Here is a 21,177-nt window from a genome sequence, read left to right as displayed (position 1 = left end):
TGGTTGTTTACTGGGTCAGGCTAGGTTGGCACTTAGAGCCACGGCCCCGGACTCTCGGGGATGGGCCTTTTTGGGCTTCAGGGGAAGGCAGCGCCCGGCACGGGCCTCGGACACACAGCTGGCCCAAGGGGGTCATGCTGCAGGTCATGGAGGCGGGATCCAGGTCCGGCGGTAGTTGCATCTGCCGGTGCACCCTCTGCGCCACGCGGTAGCCGGCCCCATCCGGGCTGCAGCCCTCCAGTTGTCGCTGGCCGGTCACCATCAGACATTGGCCGTCCACTTGCACCACCAGCTCCTCGGGGGTAAAGCCGTAGGCATCCACCTTCATCTGGAAGCCATCCTCTGCGTGGACGTTGTTCTGCACAGCCGCCGCATCGTCCCTGAGCAGCCGTACCGGCAGCGTGGCCACCTGGTTCTGTTCGGCGAGGGCCACGCTGGGACTGCGGGACGCCACCCGGCTCCCGCTGGGGAGACCGCTACCGACCCGCTGCATCCGAGGGAGCAACTGCTGTCCGAGGGAGCAACTGCTGTCCAAGGGCGCGTGGCGCTGGGCGTGGCGCTGGGCTCGCGACGGCGGCGCGCACACCCCGAGAGGCCCTTGCGCGGCCCCGCTCCGAGCAGCCCGGCTCGGCTCCCCTGGGGCCGGCCAGGGCGGTCCGCAACGCGAGTCCTGCCTCCACAGGTCAGGTTGTCAGCCGCCCTGGCGCGCCGCTGCTGCTCTTGTCCTGGCGCCTGCCCCTTTCTCAGGCCCTTCCCCAGCTCCGGCCTGTGAGGCACTGCGTAGGCTGAGCTGGACGTGGAAGCCAGACCCTGGAGCGCTCGCCAGCACAGGGCAGGGACAAGATTGAGCCGCTGGGCTCTTGCCCTTCCAAGAATCGGGCCTGAAGACAAGAAGGATTGTCCCCTGAACAGAGCCAAGGGTTTGTGGCCGTGGGGTCTTCCATTCTCCGAACGTCCTTTCTCTGACCCCGCACATGGGGCTTGGGAGGTGAACGCGGCTTCCCGGTTTCTTTCGTGCATCAGACCCTGGGTCTACTGTGGCAGGCTCAGGGCTGGGCTCTGGGGCAAAATGAAGACGCGGGCCCTGCCCTCGAGGTGCCCACAGTGTTAGGGGGAGAGCCGCTCACATACACTAGGATGTGCCCTCCTTTACTTCTACCTCATCCTCATCTCGGTATCCTGCTTCGTGACCATGGCCATCCTCTGGCGCTCAGTGCTTTTGTAACAATCCTTTACTGCTGAAGTATAACGTTATACAAAAAAGTGTACCAGAGAGTACAACCGAATTATCCCACAGAGAGCACACCCGTGTAACCCCTTCACGGGTCAGGAAATGGAAGTGTTGCTTCTTAATCTCCGCTGTAGCTGCAATTCTATGTCTGCAGACGTGTGGGACAGGGCCGGGGTGGGCGTGGGAGGGGAATGTGCCGGGAAGCCCACACAACTCCAGACCCCAGGGCGGCACTTCTACCCCCAGGCTTGGGAGGTGGGCAGATTCCACGATTCCCCTCAACAGAAGCCTGTTTTCTCAGATGCTTCTCCAAGTCCCCAAGAAAACAGCAATCTTCACTATCCCGGAGGCCTTCAAAGAGAGATTAGAAGTCAGGAGGAGCCAATCTGGGGTAATGGCTCAGGCTTCACTTGCTTGTCTGGGACCCAAAAACAAGACAGAAAAGTCTGGAAGCTGGAGGCTAAGGGAGCGGCAGTGGAAGACTACAACTCCCATCATGCTCCGGTGCAGCGACGCCTGCGCACTGAGCGCCGGTTGCCCATGCGGCCCTAGGGCTGGGAGCGCCGAGCCGCGCTCCGCTGCGGGGGAGGCCATGGCGGAACCTTCCCAGGCCTCGACCCCGGCCCCGGCCACGCAGCCCCGTCCCCTTCAGTCTCCAGCCCCTGCCCCAACTCCGACTCCTGCCCCCAGCCCGGCTTCAGCCCCGACTCCGGCTCCCACTCCGGCACCAGCCCCCACCCCAGCTGCAGCGCCAGCCGGCAGCACAGGGACTGGGGGTCCCGGGGTAGGAAGTGGGGGGACCGGGAGCGGAGGGGATCCGGCTCGACCTGGTCTGAGCCAGCAGCAGCGCGCCAGCCAGAGGAAGGCGCAAGTCCGGGGGCTGCCGCGCGCCAAGAAGCTTGAGAAGCTAGGGGTCTTCTCGGCTTGCAAGGTGGGGGCGGGGCCTGGGGTGAGAAGGGGGCGGGGCTTGGGGCATCCCGGGGCTCGGGTGGGAATGGGGGCAAATCTGTGGCTGGGGATCGGCTCCCCGTCCCCAGTTACAGGACTATTGACTGAGTCTTTTGCCGCCAGGCCAATGAAACCTGCAAGTGTAATGGCTGGAAAAACCCCAAGCCCCCCACTGCACCCCGCATGGACCTGCAGCAGCCAGCTGCCAACCTGAGCGAGCTGTGCCGCAGCTGTGAGCACCCCTTGGGTAAGGCAGGTAGTGCCCTTGGAGCTGGGGCGGGGGCAGGTGCAGGATCCTGCTTGGACAGGATGATTTAGGTGCCACAGAACTATATCTGTGGAGCCAAAAATGCCTCCTTAAGGAGGGATTGGGTTGGGAGCATGTATTCTCTCAAGGAAGAAACAGGAAATTTGCCAGCCCAGAAGAGACAGGGTCCACCCAAGGGCTCACGTAGGAGCAGCCAGTCTCATTTCTGGTCACACTGGTTGGAGGGACTGAGGCTGTAAATTGGCTGGTGATGAAGAGGGGCAGGGAGCTCTGGTGATGTTTCCATTCTTTCCAACCCTACCACCTATCCTTCTTACAGCTGACCACGTGTCCCACCTGGAGAATGTGTCAGAGGATGAGATTAACCGGCTGCTGGGTATGGTGGTGGACGTGGAGAATCTGTTTATGTCTGTTCACAAAGAGGAGGACACAGACACTAAGCAGGTCTATTTCTACCTCTTCAAGGTGAGTTTCCTCCAAGTGAGTGTGAGTGAGCAAAGGAGGTGGGCCTGGGGAGTCTGCAGCTCCGAGCTCCACTGACCTCTACTCCTCCCCCTTCCTCTTCCTCTAGCTCCTGCGGAAATGCATCCTGCAGATGACCCGGCCTGTGGTGGAGGGCTCCCTGGGCAGTCCCCCATTTGAGAAGCCTAATATTGAGCAGGTGGGATGAGGAAGGTGGTAAGAGAATTGGGGGCATGTTGGAGGAGTAAGGAGCCTATGTTCCCCATCTTCCTCAAGCTGAGAACAAGGGATAGGTTCAGAGAAGGGAGGATGTTTTGGGCTCAAGAGGGGCGTGGGGGTGGGAAGGGGGCAGGGTTTTTCTTCACAGAGAGCCCCAGAGTGAGAGGAGAGCTTTAGCCTGCCCTCAGGAAGCACCAGATTTTGGGTAAGAAACCCCTGTTGGCTGCTCACATCTCCTTCCTGGTCTTGTTCCCTGCCCACTTCTCAGGGTGTGCTGAACTTTGTGCAGTACAAGTTTAGTCACTTGGCTCCTCGGGAGCGGCAGACGATGTTTGAGCTCTCCAAGATGTTCCTGCTCTGCCTTAACTACTGGAAACTTGAGACACCTGCCCAGTTTCGGCAGCGGTCTCAGGCCGAGGATGTGGCTACCTACAAGGTCAATTATACCAGGTAGGCCTAGCCAGGGCCAGCAGGGGGGAGGCTTGGAGGCCCAGCCTGGGTCCAGCGTGTCCGTTCTCACCTCCCACCTCCCCACTGCCCGCAGATGGCTTTGCTACTGCCACGTGCCCCAGAGCTGTGACAGCCTCCCCCGCTATGAGACCACTCACATCTTTGGGCGAAGCCTCCTCCGCTCCATCTTCACGGTGACCCGGCGGCAGTTGCTGGAGAAATTCCGGGTGGAGAAGGACAAGCTGGTGCCTGAGAAGAGGACCCTCATCCTCACCCACTTCCCAAAGTAAGGCTCGTTCTGGCCGATCAGGAGTTTTCCCCAAGTTCATATCCTCCCTGTTGTCCCCTTTTTTCCAGGAAGGCTTCCTGGAATGGTCCCTCCTTCCCCTCCATGAGCCTTCTGGGATCTGGGTGTCTACCTGGCAGACTTGTCTGGGGCCCAGATGCAACTTGCTGGCATTTGCCCTTGCGTGTACTAGTCTGGGGATGGCAGGTACATGGCCCGAGTGCTAACATTACCCCTGCCCATGCCCCTGGTAGATGTGACTAACTGTTTCCCACGGGGCCTGGACACGGCCTCAGAATCCTTCCCAGCACAGCGTGCCAAGAAACCAGAGTTCACGCTTGAGGTGAAACCCATTTCCACTCCTACTGTAGTCCTTTCTGTAAGATTTCCTTCCCTTCTGCTACACCTTCCTCTCGTTTTAAACCTGGCTCATAGCTTCCCAGTGTAACAAGCCTCCACTGACTAACGCAGGCCTTTCAGGGCCCCTTCTGCCGCCAGCTGGGAATATGAGATGGCAGGAGGGGATACTGAGGCCCAGGGTGAATTGTGCCCTTGGCCCCATAGTTCAGGATGGCACCAGCTCAGACCCTGTCCCCATGTGCTGCACACCATGGCAAACTGGGCCTCTGATCTCTGTCCTGGACTGCCCTGTTCTGCCTTTGACTAGGGGCTCCCAAGAGGCCGGAGACTGCGTCTCCCCCTAGTCTGAAGCCTGCCTCCGTTCTTCGGCTCCCAGTTCCCTCACAACAGGGTCTCTTTGACCTTCCTCCAGTTCTTCTGGTGTCTGGCCCAGGCTACTGCCTTGGTTGGAGGACAGAGTTGCGAGACAGCCTGTACCCTCCCCACAGATTCCTGTCCATGCTGGAGGAGGAGATCTATGGGGCAAACTCTCCGATCTGGGAGTCCAGCTTCACCATGCCGCCCTCAGAGGGGACCCAGCTGGTGCCCAGGCCGGGTATGTGCCACAGCAGTCTCTTCAGGCTCTCAGCTTGGCCTCCGTGGGGACATGCAGGAGGGTGTGTCTGGGGGGAGGTTCCTTTTTGGGACCACCACCACCTGTGACCCCCCCCACCCCCTGATTTCACTCCCTCTCAGCTACGGTTAGCGCGGCAGTCGTTCCCAATGCTCCCATCTTCAGCCCCACCATGGGTGGGGGCAGCAACAGCTCCTTGAGCCTGGATTCTGGAGGGGCCGAGCCCATGCCAGGTGGGTACTTGACCCCTTACCTCTGACTCTCGTTCAGCCCTCCCCTAACCTCTCTTGCTGTCCACCGGAGACCCTGCCAACCTTCCCAGCAGGTGAGAAGAGGAAGCTCCCAGAGAACCTGACCCTGGAGGATGCCAAGCGGCTTCGCGTAATGGGCGACATCCCTATGGAGCTGGTCAACGAGGTCATGCTCACCATCACTGACCCTGCCGCCATGCTGGGGCCTGAGGTGGGGCAGCCCGGCTTGCGGAACCGTGTGGGGAGGGGGCCTCGCCAGTCTGAGGCCCCAGCTCACCACTTCTCCTCTGGTGCCCAGACGAGCCTGCTGTCAGCCAATGCAGCCCGGGACGAGACTGCCCGCCTGGAGGAACGCCGCGGCATCATCGAGTTCCACGTCATCGGCAACTCTCTGACGCCCAAGGCCAACCGGCGCGTGTTGCTCTGGCTTGTGGGGCTGCAGAACGTGTTCTCCCACCAGCTGCCGCGCATGCCCAAGGAGTACATCGCCCGCCTCGTCTTTGACCCGTGCGTCCCCAGAAGAGCCCCAACCTGGGGGCGCCACGCCTGTCCTCTGCCCCCACCCCTGCAACCTGTGGGAATGCTTGCTCCTCCCCTCCCAGCACTAAATACAGCCTGGGCCTCTGAGGCTGTAGGGCCCTGGGCGGCATCTGGGGAACAGGTAGGGGCAGTGACCTGTCCCCTCTCCCCTTAGGAAGCACAAGACTCTGGCCTTGATCAAGGATGGGCGGGTCATCGGTGGGATCTGCTTCCGCATGTTTCCCACTCAGGGCTTCACAGAGATTGTCTTCTGCGCCGTCACCTCAAATGAGCAGGTCAAGGTGAGTGCGTGTTCCTGGCCCCAGCCCCATCCCACCACCTGCTCCGGAGTTTGTGCTGGGTCCGAGCTGTCTCCCGCTCTTCTTTCAGTGGCCAGGCAGTTCCTCTCAGCCCCACAAGGTGGCAGTCGTCCTTTGGTAACTGCATTAAGGAAACACTTGTTGACAAGTAGAGTTCCAAAATCAATACTGCCCTTATTTTATTTTTTTTAAGATTTATTTATTTTAGAGAGAGAGAGCTTGTGAGCACACAAGCAGGGGGAGGGGCAGAGGGAGAGGAAGAGACTCTCAACCAGACTCCCTGCTGAGCACAGAGCCCAATGCAGGGCTTGATCTCACGACCCTGAGATCACGACCTGAACCGAAATCAAGAGTTGGCCACTTAACTGACTGAACCATCCAGGCGCCCCAGCTTTTTATTTTTTTAAAAAAGATTTTATTGATTTATTTTAGAGATAGAGAGCATGCGAGCATGAGTAGGGGTTGGGGGGGAAGGAAGGAGCAGAGGGAGAGGGACAAGCAGACTCCGAGCTGAGCACAGAGCCCAACTTGGGGCTCGATCTCACGACCCTGAGATCACGACCTGAGCCGAAATCAAGAGTTGGCCACTTAACCGACTGAGCCACCCAGGCACCCCTATCGATAACGCTTTAATTTAATTTATTATTTTTTTCAATAATACTTTTAAATGGACCTGAATTTCCTTCATCACAAAAACATTCACATACGCTGGGGAGTTAATAATCTTTTATCAGCCTTGCGCTGGGTGATAGTCCTGGGTTCTGTCCTTGAATTGGCCCAACAGACCACAACCCACAGCTGGTAGGGTCCCCGGTTCTCCTGGTTTATGTAAGCCAGATTTGCATGGTGCCCTTAGGTCTTGACGTGTGTGAGAGATGCTCGCTCTTCAGGGTTCAGATCTGAAATGACTAGGGCCTTTGTGATTCTTCTTTCCCTTTCCCCCTAATTCTGAGGCCCAGGAACTAGGAACCAAGTGGCATGTGGATGGCAACTTCCTGGTTGGGATTTCAGTCCTGGCCTTACTGTGGCTGGCTGGCTGACCTTGGACACATTTTCTAACATAGCTGAGTTTCAGATTTATTTTTTGTTTTTTGTTTTTTTTCTGTAAAATGGTGATAAAAATATTTTATCTTATGGATTAACTTGAGAGGTGGTCTGTAAAGTACCAGGCATCACACGAGGTCGAGAGTAAGCACTTAGAAACCCAGTGTCCTTCACTTTCTTCCTACAGACGCCCCTTCCTCTGCCAGTTGCCTTTCGTCCTCCCTGTCCTGGGTCCCCGGGCTGTCCCGTTCTCCTATCCAGTCTGCTCTCCGCTCTGGGCCCCTCTGCTAAGCCCTGCTCTCCTCCCCCGCAGGGCTATGGGACTCACCTGATGAACCACCTGAAGGAGTATCATATCAAACACAACATTCTTTACTTCCTCACCTACGCAGATGAGTATGCCATTGGCTACTTCAAAAAGCAGGTGACCCTCGCCTCCGCCCACACTTGCCTGCTGCCTGGGGTTAGGGGTCATTCTAGCCCGCTGGTGCGGATGGGATGGGGTGGGATGCTCCCTGCTCCATCCGGCACCTGCACCTATAGCACCTACGGGGAAGTCTTCCAGGGAAGTCTTCCGCGCCCATCTGCAGGCCTCCTGCTGCCGCCCCAGTGAGGAGGAGGGGCCTGCAGGGCAGTGCTGCAGGCTGGAAGAACTGGGAGGCTCTGGATGGGGGAGGGGGAGGGCGCAGCTGACCTGGAACCTTTCTGGGGACAGATTGAGCCCACACAACACAGAGCATTGTACCAGCTACCGCAGAAGGTGATCTGGGAACGGGAGAAGGGGACACGGCCCGCACAGCCCCTCAGGGGGCTTCTGGGGGAGGCGTCATTCAAGTTGGAAGGGCCTTGCTGACAGATCGGGTCATAACTGTCCACTCCCTAGGGCTTCTCCAAGGACATCAAAGTGCCCAAGAGCCGCTACCTGGGCTACATTAAGGACTATGAGGGTGCAACGCTGATGGAGTGTGAGCTGAATCCCCGGATCCCCTACACGGAGCTGTCCCACATCATCAAAAAGCAGAAGGAGGTGTGTGTGTGTGCACGCACTCAACCCTGGGGCTTTTCATGTGCATGTGGGGGTGAGCACACGTGTGGATGTGTACCACACGTACGTGCACGTGTGAGATGGGCGTGGGCCAGGATCTTGGTTCTTGCTTTGCCCCTCAGGGAAGTTAGGAGGTCAGGGGCAGGGCCTCTGACTATGGCCCTGGGAGGGTTGCTCCTGGGGCTGGAGTTGGCCCCTCAGACCCTGCCTTCCCTCAGATCATCAAGAAGCTGATTGAGCGCAAGCAGGCCCAGATCCGAAAGGTCTACCCTGGGCTCAGCTGCTTCAAGGAGGGTGTGAGGCAGATCCCTGTGGAGAGTGTCCCCGGCATTCGTGAGCAGGGGTCTTGGTCGGGGAGGGGGTACCCTGCTTGGGGTGTGTTTTCAAATTCTTAGGGATGCTCTCCCCACTCCCCACTTTGCAGGAGAGACGGGCTGGAAGCCACTGGGGAAGGAGAAGGGGTGAGTGTTGTGTGGAGGGGGAGGGTTTTGCGGGAGGCAGAAGGACCAAGGGCCTCAGACGTGGCGTCTCTCGCCCCAGGAAGGAGCTGAAGGATCCAGACCAGCTCTACACAACCCTCAAGAACTTGCTGGCCCAGATCAAGGTGGGGAGACGAGGTTCCGTCCTGGGGGTCCCTGCACCAGTGGCTACGACCCCTTCTGGGGTGGGTGGTGCTCACAGGCTGGGCTGGGGGCGCAGTGGGCCCGGCTCCAGCTCGGCTTTCCTGTGCAGTCGCACCCCAGCGCCTGGCCCTTCATGGAGCCTGTGAAGAAGTCCGAGGCCCCTGACTACTACGAGGTCATCCGCTTCCCTATCGGTGAGCACGCTCCATCCTGACCCTGTCCTGCCACTGCCGCCCCCAAATCTACTCCTGCCTTCCCTGGGCCCCACAGCGCCCCCCCCCCCCCCCCCCCTGCCCCCCCCCCCCCCCCCCCCCCCCCCCCGCCGCTCCCCCGCAGCCTCCTGAAAGCACGCGCTTGCCCCCTGCTGTGCCAGACCTGAAGACCATGACGGAGCGACTGCGCAGCCGCTACTACGTCACCCGCAAGCTCTTCGTGGCCGACCTGCAGCGCGTCATCGCCAACTGCCGCGAGTACAACCCTCCAGACAGCGAGTACTGCCGCTGCGCCAGCGCCCTGGAGAAGTTCTTCTACTTCAAGCTCAAGGAGGGGGGGCTCATCGACAAGTAGCGCCTGGCTTTGGGCCGCAGCCCCGACCTGGACTGTCTCCACCTCGGGTCCTGATGCGATTGCGAGGGGCGGCCCTGGCGCCCACGTGCCTCTCAGCTTGAGACACTCCAGCCCCCGGGCCCTGCAGCCCTTTCTGGATCCGCGGGCGCCCCCACGCCTGCAGACTGAGCTTTCATTGTATCTGGCCTTGGGGAGGGGTCTCCGGGGGCTGGGGTTCAGCCCCTCTGAAGTGGCTGGTGGCTAAGGATAAGCCCTTCCCAGCCCCGGTGGCCCCCAGCCCTGTCCCCACAGAGCCGTGGAGTCCGGTGCACTGTTTCCTCAAGGGTCGGGACTGCCCATTTTAGCTTGAGGGAGGGGGCTCCAGTGTTTGGAAGTCCAACTGGGACTGGAGGGGCCAGGCCTCACCCCTCACCCTGCACTGTTCTGTCTGTCCCCCAGGGGTGGGGGGCCTGGGGACCATTTCCTGGCATTAATCCCTCAGAGGGAACAATAAAGCTCTTTTTTTTTTTCCTCTGTGTGATTGTTTCTTTAGTAGGGTCCTCAACTTTAGCAGGTTGACCCTGTTCCTGCCTGGACCTCCTGCAGAACTGGAGCCTATTAAACCTCAGATGGATGGGGCACCTGGCTGGCTCATGATCCCGGGGTTCTGGGATCGAGCCCCACATCGGGCTCCCTGCTCAGAGGGAAGCCTGCTTCTCCCTCTCCCACTCCCCTTGCTTGTGCTCTCTCGCTCTCAAATAAATAAAATCTTAAAAAAAAAAAAAAAACACAACAACTCAGATGGTGCTGGGGCCACCCTCCCCAGCCAGCTTCCTGCCTAGTCCCATGCTCCTGGGGTGATGGCACGTGCACTGCTGCAGCCCCCATTTCTCCCCACTGCTGGCTGCTCCTGGTCCAGGTGTGGGGGCTGCAGGGGTCCCAGTCTCCACCCGGCCGCCTTGCCCTGCCTGGACATGGTTGCAGCTGGTTCAAAAGGAGTGGAGGCGGGGCGGGGTGGTGGAGACTGGGCTCTCGGGGGAGGGGCCTGTAGGACCCAGGAGGAGTGAAAGGGTGCTTTCCAGCAGCTTTTCTGGGGGAGGGGGACAGAGTGGGGAAGGGGAAGAAGGGGAAAGGAGATTGCTAAAGTTGAGCTCTGCCCGAGTTGACTCCTCCCTCAGTTTCAGTTTCTGTTTTCGATTTCAGCACAGCCCAGTAGCACCCGGCTCGGCTCAGAGCTAAGCTAAGCCGGCCACCCTCGGCACCTCAGCGCCTCGGCAGGTGTTGCAGATAAGAACCGACAGGGCAGAAGTCAGGTGTAGTTTGTGTTACTCCCACCTGTCTTGGCCAGATCAGGTTCCTGGTAGATCCTTTCCGTGCCCTCCCCCACCTCCCTCAAGCCGGATGGGGAGGTCTCTGCACAAGACGGCTTGCCAGCAATGGGGAGGGGGCCGGGCTTGGGAGGTGGCCAGGTGGGCCAGGGGTCTGACTTTCCTTCCCTTCTCAGAATGGAGCTGCGACCCTACCAGTGGGAGGTGATCATGCCTGCCCTGGAGGGCAAGAATATCATCGTATGGCTGCCCACGGGGGCTGGGAAGACCCGGGCGGCTGCTTATGTGGCCAAGAGGCATCTAGAGACTGTGGACCGAGCCAAGGTGGTTGTACTGGTCAACCGGGTGAGTAGCCCGCACTCCCCTTGCTGGGGCCTCAGCTCCTCAGGTGTCTCCCAAGACCCTCCAGAACTCAGGAGCTGCTGTGGTCATCTCTAAGCTCACCTGCCTTTTCTCCCATTCCTGCCCCCAGCCAAGTCCTGGGGGGTCAGCTTGCCTCCTCCCCATCCCCCTTGCCCCCAGCCCAGCTTCCTCTCTGCACCTCATTCTGCATTGGCAGGTGCACCTGGTAAGCCAGCATCGTGAGGAGTTCAGCCGCATGCTGGACAAATGCTGGGCCATTATAACCCTGAGTGGGGACATGGGGCCACGAGCTGGCTTTGGCCACCTGGCCCGGAGCCATGATCTGATCATCTGCACGGCTGAGCTGCTACAGATGGCGCTGACCAGCCCCGAGGAGGAGGAGCACGTGGAGCTCAATGGTGAGGGCTGTGAGAGAGGGCGGAGAGTATGCCCCTGAGGCACCCTACCTGCAACCCCCAGGGCACCTCTTCTGGTAGAGCTGTTGGGACATTTGGTGGCAGTGAAGGGTTCCCCATTCACCAAACCCTGGCATATGGCCTCGTAGAAGTAGGCCTGGCTATGGTGCGGGATCTTGGGCAAGTCCCCCCAACCACCACCACCGCTGAGCCTCAGTTGACTAATCTGTAAAATGGAGGTAGGTCACCCCTGCCTAGGCTGCTCTCTGGAGCCTGGCTGCAAGTTGTAAAAGGAGGAAGGAGTGAGATGACCTGTGGGGGCTACATGCAGAAAAGCTTATGGGGGAGGAAGGGCTTTGCAGATGTCGGTCACAGCCTTGCCCCATGTGTCCCCAGCCTTCTCCCTGCTCGTGGTGGATGAGTGTCACCACACGCACAAAGACACCGTCTACAACATCATCCTGAGCCGGTACCTAGAGCATAAACTCCAGAGGACACGGCCCCTGCCCCAGGTGCTGGGTCTCACAGCCTCCCCAGGCACTGGTGGGGCCTCCACGCTTAATGGGGCCATTGACCACATCCTGCAGGTCAGCTGGGCCCCTGTGACCCCGCCGCCGCCTCCACCAGCGCCCCCCCGCCCCCCCGGCCTGCCCCTCGCCCAGCAGCCCTCCCCAGGCTCTCCCAGGCTCTTAACTCCAGCCTCCAGTGGCTTCTCACTGAGCTTCGGTTAGGTTAGACCCCACCCTCTATACGGTGGCTTAACAAAGTTCCATGGGACCCAGCCCTGCTTACCTCTCCAACCTCATTTTCCCCACACCTCACTCCTACTCTGCCAGCCTTCTCTCTGGATCTTGAGCATATCACATCCTTCTCGGGACCTTTGTGCTCACCATTCCTTTTGCCCTGAATGCCCTTCCCCCTGCACTTGACCTGTCTGGCTCCTTCCTGTCATTCAGGGAACAGCTTAAATGTCACCTCCTCAGAGTCTTCCCTGGTCACCCCCACAGCATGTCCCGTCATCCAATTTTGTCTTCAGAGCTCATTAATACTGCCTGAAACCCTCCCATTCTGTTACTCTTTACTGGTTTATCACCTGTCTCCCCAACTCCAAAGTAAGACTCTGGATCCCCACTACCTACCACAGCACTGGGCACAGAGAGGGCGAGCAATAAATATTTGTTGAGTAAATGAATCCCCACTTCCAGTGGCCCTGCTCAATTGCAGCTGGGATCTACCCTGTCTCAGAACTCTGCCCATTGTCCTCAGAGGGCTCTCCCCCATTCGAGTGAACCCCTTTCTCTTGCCCCAGCTCTGTGCCAACCTGGACACGTGGCGCATCATGTCACCGCAGACCTACCGCCCCCAGCTGCAGGAGCACAGCCCTCAGCCCTGCAAACAGTACAACCTCTGCTGCAGGCGCAGCCAGGTGAGTGGAAGGCGGGGTGGGGAGTGGAGGTGGGGTCTGGTGTGAAGTTAGGGCACCTGGCCTTGAGCCCTGCCTCCACCCCCACGAGCTCCGTGACTTCCGGTTACTTGCTTATTTCTCTGAGTCTCTCTTTCTCCGTTCTGTGAAATGGGGAAGATGCAGCCCGTGCCCACAGCCTGCTGTTTGGTTTGACTCCGAGGCCTCTGTGGGCATCTGTAGAAACCCCGTGGGGTGCTTTGCGAACCACACATCTCGGGCCCTCTGTGCTGAGGCTCTTGGGCGGCGCAGACTCTGGCGTCTGCTGTGGCAAGGCCGCACAGGGACTTAGACATCGCTGTGCTCAGGCCAGAGGTCAAGGGCGCGGAGGAGGTGGAGGCAGAGCAGGAGCCAGGGGCAGGCACCTGACCCCAGCCTCCAGCGGGGCCTCCTTCACAGCCCAGTGGGCTTCTCTCTGGAGCTCCTCTTCTCAAACACCGACGTGGCAGCAGGAGCCGTGCAGCTTCAAGCGGAGATCAGCGCCCTCACTGGGTGCTCACTGCCCCCCACCCCCACGTGTACGGGAATCCCTTCACGCCCTCTTCCCATCCAGGACCCGTTTGGGGACACACTGAAGAAGCTCATGGACCGAATCCACAACCGCCTGGAGATGCCCGAGTTGAGCCAGGACTACGGGACGCAGAATTACGAGCAGCAGGTGATGGAGCTGAGCCAGGCTGGTGAGAGGGGCCGTCCGCGCGGGGCGGGGGGCGGGGGGCGGGGTGGGGGCGAGGAGGCCGGGACGTGCCTTGGTGAAGCCTTTTGGGGCGGAGCTCGGCCTCGGGGGGCGGAGTCTAGGCGGGAGGAGGCCTGGAGGGGCGTGGCCGCTCAGGCCCTGAGCGCCCCCTCCCTCCCGCGCGTCCGCAGCGGCCGAGGCCGGCCTCCAGCAGCGCCGGGTGTACGCACTTCACCTGCGGCGCTACAACGATGCGCTGCTCGTCCACGACACGGTCCGTCCTGTGGACGCCCTGGACTCGCTGCGGGATTTCTACGACAGGGAGCGCGCCACGAAGACCCAGGTTTTGCAGGCCGAGCGCTGGCTGCTGGCGCTGTTCGATGGTGAGGCTCGCGGGAACTGGACTAGACCAGGGCATCGGCGCCAACGCAGGTTGGCAAGGGGCCAACGAGGGTACTGGGACCCTGTATGTCTAACCGAGGGTCAAGGCGGTGGATAGGACAAAAGACGTATGCCCTCATTTGTGAAGGGTTGTGTAGACATGAAAACTAATTCATTTAGTTGGGGGACTGTCCCTTGAAAGTCTGGGGTGTGTGGTACCTTTAAGCTGGGAAAGGGAGGTGGTCAGAGAGTGGCATTTGAGGCTAGAGGCCTCAGCAAGCCTGAGGGGCGGGGCAAGGATCTTTCTGAAGGGACCTGAGGTTGAGTTAATCCTGGGTAGCTGAGGTCCGAGGTATGTCTGCTAAGAAATCTATACTGTAGGCCCCTGGTGTCAGGCTGGCTGGGTGGGCAGAGCGTGTCCTTGAATGTCGTCTTGGTGCCGCTCGGGGGAGAATTGGGAGCAGATATCCTCAGGCTCCCTCTACACCCCCACCCCCCTGCAATCCTGTCCCCGTGGGCCACACCCTGTCCCATGCATGCCGTGCCCACATCCAGGCCTGAATCCCGTGCCTCTGTTTTGGGCTTTTCTGGCAGATTACAAGAATGAGCTGGCCCACCTGGCAACATGCAGCCTGGAGAACCCAAAACTGGAGATGCTAGAACAGATCCTGCGGGAGCAGTTTGGGAGCAGCGACAGCGCCCAGGGCATCATCTTCACCCAGACCCGCCAGAGCGCTCACTCTCTCTTGCTTTGGCTCCGGCAGCAGCCGGGCCTGCAGACCGTGGACATGAGGGCTGACCTGCTGATCGGCGCAGGGAACAGTAGCCAGAACAGCCATATGACCCAGGTGTGGGCTTTGAGGAAAGGAGCTGGGACTGGGGGAGTTCCTAGAGGGGAAGGGGTGGGGATAGAGTCTTCACAGAGCTATGGGGGACTGATTTCCCCAGGCAGAGGGCAGAGAACTGGGGGGAAGAGGTGGACACTGAGATCCCCAGGACTGGAGGTTTTCCTAGTCTAGCGGTCCCTGGGGACAGAGAGGCTGAAGCTTGAGGGATCTGCAGGGAAAGAGATAAGTAATGTTTGCAGGACAGAGGATCAGAGGTCTGGGGTCCCTTGCTGGAGAAGAATAGGCCCTGAGACCTCCTAGCGTGGACAGGTGGGGGCCCTAAAGAGTCTGTAGGGGAGACGGGGGTTAGGTGATTGGTCCACTGGCAAGACGGGCAAGGTCCTGGGGGTAGTGGTGGAGACTCAGGCTCCCTAGGAAAAGGGGCCGAAGGGGCCAAACTTGTTGAACCAGGTGAGGCTGGGCTGGCGGAAGGGCAGGCAACCCACTTGGTGTACCATCCTCTTTCTCTTCTCCCACCCCAGAGAGACCAGCAAGAAGTGATCCGGAAGTTCCGGGTTGGCACCCTGAACCTCCTGGTGGCCACAAGTGTGGCAGAAGAGGGACTGGACATCCCCCGGTGCAACGTGGTGGTACGCTATGGGCTCCTGACCAACGAGATCTCCATGGTCCAGGTGCGTGAACCCTGTGTCGCCAACAGCCCTCAAAGATCTTTGTGAGACCCTAGGCCCACTCAGGCCCCTTGCTATCTGCTTCCTCAGGCCAGGGGCCGCGCCCGGGCTGGTCAGAGTATATACTCTTTTGTGGCAACCCAAGGCAGCCGGGAGCTGCGGCGGGAGCTGACCAATGAGGTGCTGGAGACGCTGATGGAGCGGGCCGTGGCTACCGTGCAGAAGATGGACCAGGCTGAGTACCAGGCCAAGGTCTGCGGGCAGCCTGCACGCCGTGTGGGCCGGGGGGTGGGAGGGTGGGGGTGCTGAGGATGCTCTGCCTGGAAGGTCTCTGGCTGCACACACACACCCCTGCTTCCCCTTTCTCTAGGGGCTAACGTGGCCCACCTGGGGAGGTGTGAATGGAGGGGAGGTTAGAGGCCAAGGATGGGGCTGCCTGGGAAGGCAGTGGCTCCTCACCAAATACTTTGTGTATCTGTGAGAGCTGTCTTACGATCCTTCCAGCACCGGGCAGGGAGAAACAAAGTCACGTGCACAGAATAAGCCCAGGGGCACCTGGGTGGCTCAGATGGTTAAGCATCTGCCTTCGGCTCAGGTCATGATTCCGGGGTCCTGGGATCGAGCCCCACGTCGGGCTCCTGGCTCAGCAGGAAGCCTGCTTCTCCCTCTCCCTCTGTCTCCCCCGCTGCTCATGCTCTCTCTCTCTCTCTATCTCTGTATCTCTGTGTCTCAAATGAATAAATAAAATCTTTAAAAAAAAAAAAAGAATAAGCCCAGAACCAGGACTTAAATCAGTTTTCCCTGAGGCAGGGTCACCGTTGTCCAGCTTCACCCAGGACGATCCCTGTGTACCCCTGTCATCCCAGCATAATTATTAGTGATGCCCCATGTGAGATTCAAAGAAGCAGCTTTGCACAAAATCCTCCAAAGACGAGGCAGAGACTCGGCCACAAAGCTCACCCTGCTCCCAACATTGCCCCTGCTCCATATTCTTTTTCTCCACAGAGCTGCTTCTCGAAGCTCCAGGGAGAGTTGAGGGAAGTCCCTTCTGGGTACTATGATCTGAGGTCTTTGCGAGCCCTTAGACCCTGAGAGCATTCCAGGGGTCAGGCCTGGGGGGCCCTAGCTCTGCCCGGTGTCCCCAGCTCTGTCTGGTGTCCCCTCTGACTCCAGATCCAGGACCTACAGCGGGCAGCTATGGTCAAACGGGCAGCCCGGGCAGCCCAGCGGGAGAATCAGCGGCAGCAGTTCCTGGCCGAACAGGTGCAGCTCCTCTGTGTCAACTGCATGGTGGCCGTGGGTCACGGGAGCGACCTGCGGAAGGTGGAGGATGCCCACCACGTCAATGTGAACCCCAACTTCTCGTGAGACCAGGGGAAGGGGCTGGCAGGATGAGAGGGAGGGAGGGGTGTGATGGGGGACAGAGAACTCCTCCCATCCAGACCGTGCTCTGAGGGTTTGGGAGCCGAAATGGCATTTTGACAGGTACCGAGTCTGCATTTTCAAGAGGCTGGTTAGACAGGTTTTATCACCACCCCATTTTGCAGGCTCAGAGAGGCGAAAGGACTTGTCCAGGCTCCCACAGCCACTGTGTAGTTGAGCGAGAGTTGGAGTTCAGGACACCAAATGCTGAGATGCCACGAACTGGGCTCTCGGCCCCCCCCCCCGTCCCACCTACTCTGAAGACAGAGGGGCTGCTTGTCCCTGAGCCATCCTCTCATCCTCTGTCCCCTAGAGGGTAACCTTCCCCCTCCATCCGTCCATCCACTCATTAAGTATTTATTAGGGAGCCACTCTATGCCAGGCCATGGGGCCAAGGATCTGCACACCAGCTTCTCTCATTTAAGGAGGCAGCATTTCAGCGGGGTCTTGCAGGACGGATCGGGCTGGAAGGTGGGATGAGCCCAGGCAGGGATGATGTACCAGCGTGGCCTCTGGCTGGCTTGAGTGGGAAGGACCGTGAAGGATGAGACTCTGAGGAAGACAGGCTGGCCTGTGGAGAGCCGCCAGGGTCAGGCCTGGAAGTCCAGCCTCATCCCATAGGCAGTGAGGAGTCTTGGGTGGGTTTTGAGCAAGGGAAAGTCAAGGTCAGATTTACATTTTTAGAAGATCACCCTGGCAGTTGGCAGAAGGACGGTGTGGGTTGGGAGTGAAGATGGCATGGGATGGAAGGGTGGAGCTGGGAGATCGCTGGGGGACTGTGGGAATCATCTGGGTGGGTGTTGCCGAGGCCTGAACGTGAGCAGAGGGCACGCAATGAAGCTGCACGGGCAGAGCTTATTGGAGGGCAGATCTCCTGGCTCTGGGAGGTCTCTGTGCCTCTTGGGCAGGCAGAAGAGCCTGAGGCCCAGGTAGAGGCCCAGCAAGCAGGAGGGTGCGAGCTCGGGGGTGATGGGGGGGTGTCATGAGGACTGACTCCCATTCCCCTCCAGGATCTACTACACTGTCTCCCGAGGGGCTGTAGTCATTGACAGAGTCTTCAAGGACTGGAGGCCTGGGGGTACCATTCACTGCAGGAACTGTGGGGAGGTAAGTGTTGGGGCCATGACCCTTAACAACAGTCTTCAGAAGTCCCCAGTCTGAGAGAGGAGGCCCAGCCTTCTGCTATCAGGACACCCTCCCTGCGATGGGGGAAGCAGCTTCCGCCCCAGGAGCCCCCAGTCAGAGGAGAGAGATCGAACTGCTATCTTCAGGAGCCCGTGCTGTGATTGGGGAGACAGCTCTGAGGTGGGAGACACAGGCCCTGCATTCATGGATCCTCCACCTTGAGGAGAGAAGCCCAGTCTGAGGACAGTGACCCCAACCCAGCCTTCTCTGTTCCATCCTCAGGCCTGGGGTCTGCAGATTATCTACAAGTCAGTGAAGCTGCCGGCGCTCAGGGTCCGCAGCATGCTTCTAGAGACACCCCGAGGGAGAGTCCAGGCCAAGAAGTGGTCCCGCGTGCCCTTCCCAGTGGCTGACTTCGACTATCTGCAGCACTGTGCCCAGAACCTGGCGGACCTCTCCCTGGACTGAGCACCTTGTCCCTGCAGTGCCCGCCTCAGGCTGCAGGGGGCAGGAGAAGCCGCAGCCGCTGTCTTCCCCTGGGCAAAGCCTGCCTCCAAGCCCCTCCCGCCTGAGTCATCAGCTCGGGGGTGTGTGGGGGGCTGGGGGTGGGTGGCATGCTGACCAGCCACAGCGGAACCTGGGGCGCCCAGGCTGGCTCAGACTCCCACACTGGGGAAGCAGCTCGGCCCCAGGTCCCCCCTCACACCCACAGACACTCAAATGCACTAGATGGAGGGAGAGGTTGGGGGGATTGGGAGGGAAACTGGGGCAGGAAGCTGGCCACACTCTACTAGCAATGAACACAGTTTCCCGTGACCCCTTGACATTCCTTCCCTTCAATTTTTTCAGGTTCCTCATAAATTGAAAATAAACTAGTAGAAAATTGCTATAGAAAAGATGTGGTGGGGTGCCCAGGTGGCTCAGTTGGTTAAGCGGCTGCCTTCAGCTCAGGTCGTGATCCTGGAGTCCTGGGATCGAGTCCCGCATCGGGCTCCCTGCTTGGCGGGGAGGCTGCTTCTCCCTCTCTTCCCCGCTCATGCTCTCTCTCGCTATCTCCGTCTCTCTCTCAAATAAAATCTTAAAAAAAAAAAGTATTTTAAAAAGATTTGTTGAGGTATAATTGACATAAAATACACTGTACATATTTATAGTATACAGTTTGATAAATTTTAAACTATCCTCCCCAATCAAGATAATGAACATAGCCATCACCCTCAAAAGTTTCCTCATTCCCAAGTTACCCCTCCCCTCCCCTGATCTGCTTTGTGGTATATTTTTAATGTTAAAGTTGTTTTGTTTTGTTTTTTTAACCAACCCTCTTTATGGCTCTCATGTAACCTTATTTAGAAAGAGCATCACAAGTCTAAATTTGAGAGCGATCCAGAATGTGAGGCCCCCCCACCCCCTCCACCTCATTAGAGGTTCCAACCCCAGTGGTGCCCCCTCCATCTTCCCCTAACCCCCAGGTCACCTCCCTGGGCTGGGGAGAGGCTGAGATCCAGGACTTGAGGGGTGGTGCTCAGGTAGGCATGGGAATGGGGGAAGTTGTAAAGGCCTAAATTTTCTGTTCTCATTTTAACAAGAAAGAAGAGAGAGAAAGGCAAGATCTAGGTTGATTCTTCAGGGAAAGGGCTATTTCTGTAGTAAGAGGCCCAGCAGGCAGGAGTCACCTTCAAGAGGAAGGGAGGGGGCTAGGGCAGAGATTTGAGAGCAGGATGGCTGTCCTTCCCGCCGTCTAACCACCTTCCCTCCTGCTACATCCTTGGTCCTGCCTAAGGGGTAGACCAGGAAATGAAGCCCTCTCTTTTCCCCAGCACCTTCTTTCTCCAGTCTGTCTCTTGTCTGATGGAGGCTGAAATTCCAGTTCCAGTTTCTCTGGTCTCCGTCTCCCCAAAGGGTACCCCTCTCCCCCGGGCCTGTCTTCCTTCTAATCTCCGGTGTCCCTTGGCCTTGGTTCCAGAAGTCACCCTTCTCCCTGCTGTCACATCTCCACCTCCTGGGGCCTGTCTTCTACCCATCTGCTCCCCACTTCGCCTTCAGTTATCTCCCCTGCCAGCAACGTGCCTTTTACAGGTCAATAAAATTAGCGACTGGGGGCAGAGGGAGGGGGGACAGGGGCCCAGGGGTGCTAAGCTCAATGGCCTTGAATGCGGCTGGGCGCATGGAGTCTGGACGCCTGTCATTCCAGGGCTAAACGGTGACAGCTGAGGGGCTCGAGCTGGCGTTCGGGGCAGGGGGTAGTGTTGCAGAGAGATGGATGGAGGATAAAGACGACCTGGCACCTAGTGGTCCCCCGTGGCCTGGACCCCTACACAGCTGCCCCCTGGATGAGGGACCCTGACTTTAGAGGGGGTGACCTATCTCGCACCCACCTTGCCAGGCTGGGAGAGCTTTCCTGAGCTAGGATGGCCACGAGAAGTTCCTAGGCTTTCTTTTTCTGGGGAAGGGTCTTCATGTGGGTTAGGCTGCCCGAAGCAGGGGATTTCGTGGGGTTCTCAGGACGCAGGCATCCTACCTTTTCAGCCCTCAATAAGCCAGAGCTCCAGACCCTCCCTGGTGGCCCAGAAGCTCTCCTCGCTTTCTGCCCACCTGAATGAACCCGCCCACCCGGCCGGCCGCGACTCGGGGAGGGGCTCGGCCGCGGCTCCCCCTCCCGGGCCCCGCCCCTCCCGGGCCCCGCCTGCTCCCCCGGCCAGCCCCAAGCCGCCGCGCTCCGGAGCGCAGCGAGAGCAGGTGGCCGCGGCGGGCTCCGTCTCTGCCCTGCAGGTAAGTCAGCGACGCGGGCTGGTCCACGCTGAGGACCTCGAGGGCAGCGCGGGGAGAACAAGGCAGCCCCCTCCACCTGTCCTGTGCCCTGTTCTCAAAACTGGGGGACCCCAAAGGACAACCCTTTGGCTCTGCGCACGGAGGCTGGGCATCTAGCGGGTGGGACTAAACTCTGGAGAAGTTTAGAGGCTCCCGGCTGGTTATCCCTGATGCTGGGGTGGGCTCTGAGGGATGAGAAGGGACAGAGCCCGGCATTAGGCACGTAGCTTTCTGCAGGAGAGCAGGTTGGGGATAGTGACTGCAGGGCTCCCGCTGAGGACCCACTGACTGACGGGTGCCCTGGGCCTCATCCAGGTGCAGCATCCTCTCCCCACCCTTAGGGAGTGATGGGGGTGACCCAGACATCGTCTGTTCTATGGGTAAATGAGGTAAGAGTGCATAGCTGAGCTGGGACCTGGGTTTTCCCGTAAGCCCAGGGCACCCGCATCATTTGTTACACCTCCTCACTTATCCATAGAACAGACGATGTCTGGGTCACCCCCATCACTCCCTAAGGGT

At 59.2% G+C, this 21,177-nt stretch overlaps 4 protein-coding genes across 6 annotated transcripts in view; 2 read left to right on the top strand and 2 right to left on the bottom strand.

Annotated features, from left to right (window-relative positions):
• The window catches only part of LOC110573273 (signal transducer and activator of transcription 5B), an 871,639-nt gene that overhangs the window by 152,765 nt on the left and 697,697 nt on the right, over nt 1-21,177 (bottom strand). The gene's annotated exons all lie outside the window — the stretch shown is intronic.
• On the bottom strand, nt 8-493 carry HSPB9 (heat shock protein family B (small) member 9). The gene has a single exon (XM_021681742.2). The coding sequence runs from the start codon at nt 491-493 to the stop codon at nt 8-10; it is 486 nt and encodes a 161-aa protein (XP_021537417.2).
• On the top strand, nt 1,781-9,695 carry KAT2A (lysine acetyltransferase 2A). 3 transcript variants are annotated; one of them, XM_021681698.1, is made up of 18 exons: nt 1,781-2,162; nt 2,303-2,426; nt 2,767-2,912; nt 3,019-3,108; nt 3,397-3,578; nt 3,673-3,864; nt 4,713-4,819; nt 4,960-5,070; nt 5,163-5,299; nt 5,387-5,595; nt 5,783-5,909; nt 7,285-7,395; nt 7,855-7,998; nt 8,235-8,349; nt 8,441-8,477; nt 8,557-8,620; nt 8,749-8,833; nt 9,013-9,695. In XM_021681698.1, the coding sequence occupies exons 1-18, from the start codon at nt 1,824-1,826 to the stop codon at nt 9,204-9,206; spliced, it is 2,514 nt and encodes an 837-aa protein (XP_021537373.1). In that variant the 5' UTR covers nt 1,781-1,823; the 3' UTR covers nt 9,207-9,695. The 3 variants fall into 3 exon arrangements, with proteins under 3 accessions (XP_021537373.1, XP_044777630.1, XP_044777631.1); XM_044921695.1 differs by having other exon boundaries at nt 7,855-8,004; XM_044921696.1 differs by having other exon boundaries at nt 5,160-5,299.
• On the top strand, nt 10,472-18,649 carry DHX58 (DExH-box helicase 58). Its single transcript, XM_021681699.1, has 13 exons — nt 10,472-10,498; nt 10,690-10,858; nt 11,073-11,274; nt 11,668-11,858; nt 12,581-12,697; nt 13,287-13,413; nt 13,601-13,792; nt 14,385-14,638; nt 15,160-15,309; nt 15,397-15,558; nt 16,480-16,670; nt 17,739-17,835; nt 18,136-18,649. Exons 2-13 carry the CDS (start codon nt 10,691-10,693, stop codon nt 18,319-18,321), a joined length of 2,037 nt encoding a protein of 678 aa, XP_021537374.1. The 5' UTR covers nt 10,472-10,498; nt 10,690; the 3' UTR covers nt 18,322-18,649.

The sequence above is a fragment of the Neomonachus schauinslandi genome, chromosome 15, assembly GCF_002201575.2.
Source record: "Neomonachus schauinslandi chromosome 15, ASM220157v2, whole genome shotgun sequence".
In the NCBI taxonomy this organism is placed as follows: Eukaryota; Metazoa; Chordata; class Mammalia; order Carnivora; family Phocidae; genus Neomonachus; species Neomonachus schauinslandi.
This window is presented reverse-complemented; position numbering and strand designations above follow the sequence as displayed.

Coding starts and splice junctions, on each gene's coding strand:
- KAT2A (XM_044921695.1), top strand. CDS start 1,824: ATGGCGGAACCTTCCCAGGCCTCGACCCCGGCCCCGGCCACGCAGCCC. Junction 5,910..7,284: donor CCTCAAATGAGCAGGTCAAG/GTGAGTGCGTGT, acceptor CCTCCCCCGCAG/GGCTATGGGACTCACCTGAT. Junction 8,005..8,234: donor AAAAGCAGAAGGAGGTGTGT/GTGTGTGCACGC, acceptor GCCTTCCCTCAG/ATCATCAAGAAGCTGATTGA.
- HSPB9 (XM_021681742.2), bottom strand. CDS start 493: ATGCAGCGGGTCGGTAGCGGTCTCCCCAGCGGGAGCCGGGTGGCGTCC.
- DHX58 (XM_021681699.1), top strand. CDS start 10,691: ATGGAGCTGCGACCCTACCAGTGGGAGGTGATCATGCCTGCCCTGGAG. Junction 10,859..11,072: donor TGGTTGTACTGGTCAACCGG/GTGAGTAGCCCG, acceptor CTGCATTGGCAG/GTGCACCTGGTAAGCCAGCA. Junction 17,836..18,135: donor ACTGCAGGAACTGTGGGGAG/GTAAGTGTTGGG, acceptor TTCCATCCTCAG/GCCTGGGGTCTGCAGATTAT.